Genomic DNA, 7,059 nt, shown 5'->3' on the forward strand with positions numbered 1-7,059 from the left:
TGATGCTCCCCACAGGCAAGGCTTCTCCCGCTTCAGAGGTCTGAGAACAGACGGTCCACGCTCCCCACAGGCAGGGCTTCTCCCCATTCAGAGGTGAGAACGAATGGGCAGCCACTGGCAGGAAACGCCACCAACAGTTCCTCTCAACACATGACCCATGCCCATGCATAGGAGGTGGTGAGAGTAGGCCGGGTGCGATGGCTCACGCCTGGAATCCCAGCACTTGCGGAGGCCAAGGCAGGTGAATCATGATGTCAGGAGATCGAGACCATCGTGAAACCCCGTCTCTACTAAAAATACAAAAAATTAGCTGGGCGTGGTGGCGGGTGCCTGTAGTCCCAGATACTCGGGAGGCTGAGGCAGGAGAATGGTGTGAACCCGGGAGATGGAGCTTGCAGTGAGCTGAGATCGCGCCACTGCCCTCCAGCCTGGGCAACAGAGTAAGACTCCGTCTCAACTACAACAAAAAAAAGGTGGTGGTGAGTGGCTGACACATCCTGGGCCCTCTGGATGTGTCCCCTGGGTCATCCCATGTCATCCTTTTAAAAAGTCCCAGAAAACAATGATTGTTCCCCTGTGCTTTAATAAGAAACTTTTGATTCTTAGATCCAAGTTTAGCTAAAAGCTTTTAGAAATCTAGGCATTCTGACAGCCCTCCGAGTTCAGTGACTCAAGCTGACAGAGGCCACGGCCATTCCTGGAGGCTGTCCCAGTGAGGGCCAACAGCAGTCTCGGTGATGATTTGTGAAGTTCTGTGGACAAGCAACACTGGCCCCTGGCTGGGCAGCCCCACACCCAGCCTGCCCAGCTGCTGCCCGCAACTACTCCAAGAGCGAGCCCTGTCAGCACAATGCCAGGCGGCCCCAGTGACTCCAGGTGGCTTGTACTTCAGGCCCAGGATGGTTCTCCCTTCGAGAGCTCGAGACCCTTGCAGGCGCCCATCAGGAGCTGCTGAGCGGCACTGTGCTCACTGCTCCATTGTGGGGTATCCGCAGGGTAATAGCAGCCGTGTGTCTGAGTCAGTCCGTCATCAATGCCCCCAGAGGTGATCGCCCAGCAGGCGCTCCTTTGTCTGCAGACACCAGGGCTATAGAGCCTGTCCCGCCCAGCCCACCCCAAAATGGGCCATCTCCAGCAGGCCCTCCGCTCTGGGCAGGGTGCAGGGGCTCACCGGCAGCCCCACATCCATGGGAGGGTGTGGGCTCCGCCTCCCGCCACAGGCAGACCAGCCAGCTCCCGCCCGGGAGGCACAGCGCCTCTACCTTCTCTCCCGTCCTCCGGCTTCAGCAGGAACATGTCAGAGTGCCGCGTGCCCTTGTCCACGTCTTTCTTAACTCTCTGCAAAAGAAAGGAATTGTGTGAGAACTGGGGGCAGCTACAGTGGTTGCTTACAGACCCCCCACGCTGTGGGCGCATTTTGGATGGAAGGGGCTGGAAGCCTTCCCTGTAGACCAGCCCCGAAGCTCCAAAGTACGCCTGCAGTGTGCTTTATCCCCTGATAAAGCACCACCCGACGGGCTTTACCCCCTGAACGGGTCCATCTGAAGAGGCCACCTTTCTAATGGCCACGATCACACAGTACACTAGAGCTCCTGTCAGGGCACACACGGCTTCCACAGCAGCCCTGGTCTGTGTGGAAATCGCCACGGGGTCTCTGACACCATTACAGAGTCACTCTTCATTCCTGATCCCGGTGGATTCTCAATTCCCACCGCCGTTCAAATAACACGATTCAGGCTTCAGAGCAGAAATCAAGTTACTACTGTGTGCAGAGGGCAGCCACTGCCCACTGAAAGACTTCTCCAAGCTTCGAAAACAACGAGCTCCATGTCCCTTAACCCTTGGTCCTCTGCCTCAAGTGAGCCTCAGCTGGACCAGGTGCACTGTTCCCCAGCACCCATGCCCTATGTCCTGGTGCCACACCCCTTACCTGGGACCTATGGTGGTGAGGGAGATAGCCAGCAAAACGCTCACCCTGGGTGGAGGGCCCCCATCCATTTCCATCTCATCTTTGTATTCGTCTGCACTTTAATTCTCTATTTTTAATACACCATTTTAGAAGTTTCGTATTTGCAGAAAATTGAGACAGTACCGAGAGCTCCCACGCGCCCACACCAGTGTCCCCCCGGCAAGAATACCTTCCTCTCCTTGATGCCCTCGTGACGACTCAGGAACCGGCACCGACCCATTACCGGGACTGCAGCCCACGCTTCATTCAGAGCCCCCAGTGCTCCCCATAGCTCCCCCTGCCCAGGGATCCCATCGAGGGTCCCGCCAGCCGTTTCGTCCTCTCACCTCCTCAGGTTGCTGGGGGCGGCGTCTCTGACTCTCCTTGTTTCTGAGGACCGTGATGGCTGTGTGGATGGCCCAGGTGTCTTACAGACTGCCCCTCCACTGGGATTGTCTGCTGTCCTTCTCAGTAGACTGGGGTTACGGATCATCAGGACGACCCCAGGGGTGAAGTGCCCATCTCATCACGTCCCATCAAGGGTCCACACCATCAACAGGATTCATCACAGTGGACGCTGACCCCGACCGCCTGGCTGAGGTCGTGTCTGACAGTTTCTCTTCAGCTATGCTCTGTGTTCTCACAGATACTGACACAGACTTTGGCCATGCTACTGTGGTCGCAGCGGTACTGACACAGACTTCAAGTAAGCTCCACGTCTCGTGGATACTGACACAGACTTCGGGCACGCTCTGTGTCTCATGGATATTGACGTAGACTTTGGGCACATTCTAAGGTCTTGTGAGTATTTATGTAGACAATTCTCCCACCTCAGCCTCCCAAAGTGCTGGGATTACAGGCATGAGCCACTGGATCCAGCCAACAACAAATGCAATTTTTTTCAAAGTCAAGAAATTAATGATTGAAAAGTAGCAGCCCACTCCCATCCCCCTTGATGCTCCCCACAGGCAAGGCTTCTCCCGCTTCAGAGGTCTGAGAACAGACGGTCCACGCTCCCCACAGGCAGGGCTTCTCCCCATTCAGAGGTGAGAACGAATGGGCAGCCACTGGCAGGAAACGCCACCAACAGTTCCTCTCAACACATGACCCATGCCCATGCATAGGAGGTGGTGAGAGTAGGCCGGGTGCGATGGCTCACGCCTGTAATCCCAGCACTTGCGGAGGCCAAGGCAGGTGAATCATGATGTCAGGAGATCGAGACCATCGTGAAACCCCGTCTCTACTAAAAATACAAAAAATTAGCTGGGCGTGGTGGCGGGCGCCTGTAGTCCCAGCTACTCGGGAGGCTGAGGCAGGAGAATGGTGTGAACCCGGGAGATGGAGCTTGCAGTGAGCTGAGATCGCGCCACTGCCCTCCAGCCTGGGCAACAGAGTAAGACTCCGTCTCAACTACAACAAAAAAAAGGTGGTGGTGAGTGGCTGACACATCCTGGGCCCTCTGGATGTGTCCCCTGGGTCATCCCATGTCATCCTTTTAAAAAGTCCCAGAAAACAATGATTGTTCCCCTGTGCTTTAATAAGAAACTTTTGATTCTTAGATCCAAGTTTAGCTAAAAGCTTTTAGAAATCTAGGCATTCTGACAGCCCTCCGAGTTCAGTGACTCAAGCTGACAGAGGCCACGGCCATTCCTGGAGGCTGTCCCAGTGAGGGCCAACAGCAGTCTCGGTGATGATTTGTGAAGTTCTGTGGACAAGCAACACTGGCCCCCGGCTGGGCAGCCCCACACCCAGCCTGCCCAGCTGCTGCCCACAACTACTCCAAGAGCGAGCCCTGTCAGCACAATGCCAGGCAGCCCCAGTGACTCCAGGTGGCTTGTACTTCAGGCCCAGGATGGTTCTCCCTTCGAGAGCTCGAGACCCTTGCAGGCGCCCATCAGGAGCTGCTGAGCGGCACTGTGCTCACTGCTCCATTGTGGGGTATCCGCAGGGTAATAGCAGCCGTGTGTCTGAGTCAGTCCGTCATCAATGCCCCCAGAGGTGATCGCCCAGCAGGCGCTCCTTTGTCTGCAGACACCAGGGCTATAGAGCCTGTCCCGCCCAGCCCACCCCAAAATGGGCCATCTCCAGCAGGCCCTCCGCTCTGGGCAGGGTGCAGGGGCTCACCGGCAGCCCCACATCCATGGGAGGGTGTGGGCTCCGCCTCCCGCCACAGGCAGACCAGCCAGCTCCCGCCCGGGAGGCACAGCGCCTCTACCTTCTCTCCCGTCCTCCGGCTTCAGCAGGAACATGTCAGAGTGCCGCGTGCCCTTGTCCACGTCTTTCTTAACTCTCTGCAAAAGAAAGGAATTGTGTGAGAACTGGGGGCAGCTACAGTGGTTGCTTACAGACCCCCCACGCTGTGGGCGCATTTTGGATGGAAGGGGCTGGAAGCCTTCCCTGTAGACCAGCCCCGAAGCTCCAAAGTACGCCTGCAGTGTGCTTTATCCCCTGATAAAGCACCACCCGACGGGCTTTACCCCCTGAACGGGTCCATCTGAAGAGGCCACCTTTCTAATGGCCACGATCACACAGTACACTAGAGCTCCTGTCAGGGCACACACGGCTTCCACAGCAGCCCTGGTCTGTGTGGAAATCGCCACGGGGTCTCTGACACCATTACAGAGTCACTCTTCATTCCTGATCCCGGTGGATTCTCAATTCCCACCGCCGTTCAAATAACACGATTCAGGCTTCAGAGCAGAAATCAAGTTACTACTGTGTGCAGAGGGCAGCCACTGCCCACTGAAAGACTTCTCCAAGCTTCGAAAACAACGAGCTCCATGTCCCTTAACCCTTGGTCCTCTGCCTCAAGTGAGCCTCAGCTGGACCAGGTGCACTGTTCCCCAGCACCCATGCCCTATGTCCTGGTGCCACACCCCTTACCTGGGACCTATGGTGGTGAGGGAGATAGCCAGCAAAACGCTCACCCTGGGTGGAGGGCCCCCATCCATTTCCATCTCATCTTTGTATTCGTCTGCACTTTAATTCTCTATTTTTAATACACCATTTTAGAAGTTTCGTATTTGCAGAAAATTGAGACAGTACCGAGAGCTCCCACGCGCCCACACCAGTGTCCCCCCGGCAAGAATACCTTCCTCTCCTTGATGCCCTCGTGACGACTCAGGAACCGGCACCGACCCATTACCGGGACTGCAGCCCACGCTTCATTCAGAGCCCCCAGTGCTCCCCATAGCTCCCCCTGCCCAGGGATCCCATCGAGGGTCCCGCCAGCCGTTTCGTCCTCTCACCTCCTCAGGTTGCTGGGGGCGGCGTCTCTGACTCTCCTTGTTTCTGAGGACCGTGATGGCTGTGTGGATGGCCCAGGTGTCTTACAGACTGCCCCTCCACTGGGATTGTCTGCTGTCCTTCTCAGTAGACTGGGGTTACGGATCATCAGGACGACCCCAGGGGTGAAGTGCCCATCTCATCACGTCCCATCAAGGGTCCACACCATCAACAGGATTCATCACAGTGGACGCTGACCCCGACCGCCTGGCTGAGGTCGTGTCTGACAGTTTCTCTTCAGCTATGCTCTGTGTTCTCACAGATACTGACACAGACTTTGGCCATGCTACCGTGGTCGCAGCGGTACTGACACAGACTTCAAGTAAGCTCCACGTCTCGTGGATACTGACACAGACTTTGGCCATGCTACTGTGGTCGCAGGGGTACTGACACAGACTTCAGGTAAGCTCCATGTCTCGTGGATACTGACACAGACTTCGGGCACGCTCTGTGTCTCATGGATATTGACGTAGACTTTGGGCACATTCTAAGGTCTTGTGGGTATTTATGTAGACTTCGGGTAGGCTCTATGTCTCATAGATACTGACAGACTTCAGGTACGCTCTATATATCGTGGATATTGACGTAGACTTTGGGTACACGCTGTGGTCTTTAGGATATTTATGTAGACTTTGGGTACACTCTGTCTCGTGGATACTGACGTAGAGTTCGGCTGTGCTGTCACCACCCATCTGTGTTGCTCGGGTTGTTAGTTCGGCTGTGCTCTGTCACCATCTTTGTTGCTCCGGTTGTTCAAAAACACACGGCTGCCACTAGGAGCCTTTACAGCTACTCCTGGGTCCCTGTGACTTGCGCCATCTTTGTGGGTTTCTTTCAGCACTGCCTCAGGCTCTGGCACCACAAGATGCTCAATTCCTCCTACATACCCCCTGCTCAGCCCTACGATTAACGATTAGCCATTTCTCAAGGGAGTCCCGGTTCCCTTTGTTGCAGAAAGGTCTTAGAAACCAAGATTTGCTGTAATCCCAGCACTTTGAGAGGCCAAGGTGGGCAGGTTGCTTGAGTTCAGGAGTTCAAGACCAGGCTGGGCAATGGCAAAAACCCATCTCTACCAAAAAATACGAAAATCACTCACGCATGGTGGCATGCATGTATAGTCCCAGCTACTCCCAAGGCTGAGGTGGGAGGACCACTTGAGCCTGAAAGGCAGAGGCTGCAGTGAGCCAAGATCACGCCACCGCACTCCAGCCTGGATGACAGAGTGAGACGTCTCAAAAATTAAACAAACTAAAGAAAAAGACCAAGATCTGGGCATGGATGTGTGAACGGCTCCCGGGTAGTACTGTTTCTAGGCCCTCCCATCTGGTAGAGCAAGCAAGCATTTGTTTATAGCTATTTTTCTTATAGCTAACATGTACTGTGTTTACCATTATGCAAGAAAAACATTTTCCTTTTGAAACACGAAATGATCCACTGTCCACAGAGCCTTCCTATTTCCACCTGGGCCTGAGTGTCCTAAAACCAAGAGGGCTCCACAGTGGCCACACGGAGAGTGACCTGAATCTCAGGAAGTGAAAACTGGGTCTGGGTCTCCTTTGTTCTCCTTCTGGAAATATCTGTGCAATTCAAGTGATGCGGTTTCTGCACATCACAGTGACTGAGACTAGTCTCTTTCCGTAGCAGGTTGATAGAAAGTGACTGTCATTTCCGTGACTGCTTTTCCAAACCTAAAGGCCTAGCATTATTGGGAACTGAACTGACACCCAGAGACTTCATCTGGTGGGGAGACAAGGAAGGAATGCGGTGACGTCTTCATCGGGTGGGGAGACAAGGAAGGAATGCCGTGACGTCTTCATCGGGTGGGG

General features: G+C 54.8%; 1 protein-coding gene across 3 annotated transcripts in view; it reads right to left on the reverse strand.

Annotated features, from left to right (window-relative positions):
* Window positions 1-7,059, reverse strand: part of KLHDC4 (kelch domain containing 4) — an 86,523-nt gene that overhangs the window by 5,957 nt on the left and 73,507 nt on the right. For all 3 annotated transcript variants that reach the window (XM_011971755.1, XM_011971747.1, XM_011971759.1), the window contains one exon: window positions 4,164-4,239. In XM_011971755.1, coding sequence (XP_011827145.1) covers window positions 4,164-4,239 — 76 coding nt within the window. The remainder of the gene's footprint in view (window positions 1-4,163; window positions 4,240-7,059) is intronic.

The sequence above is a fragment of the Mandrillus leucophaeus genome, unplaced genomic scaffold, assembly GCF_000951045.1.
Source record: "Mandrillus leucophaeus isolate KB7577 unplaced genomic scaffold, Mleu.le_1.0 Scaffold10, whole genome shotgun sequence".
Classification (NCBI taxonomy): domain Eukaryota; kingdom Metazoa; phylum Chordata; class Mammalia; order Primates; family Cercopithecidae; genus Mandrillus; species Mandrillus leucophaeus.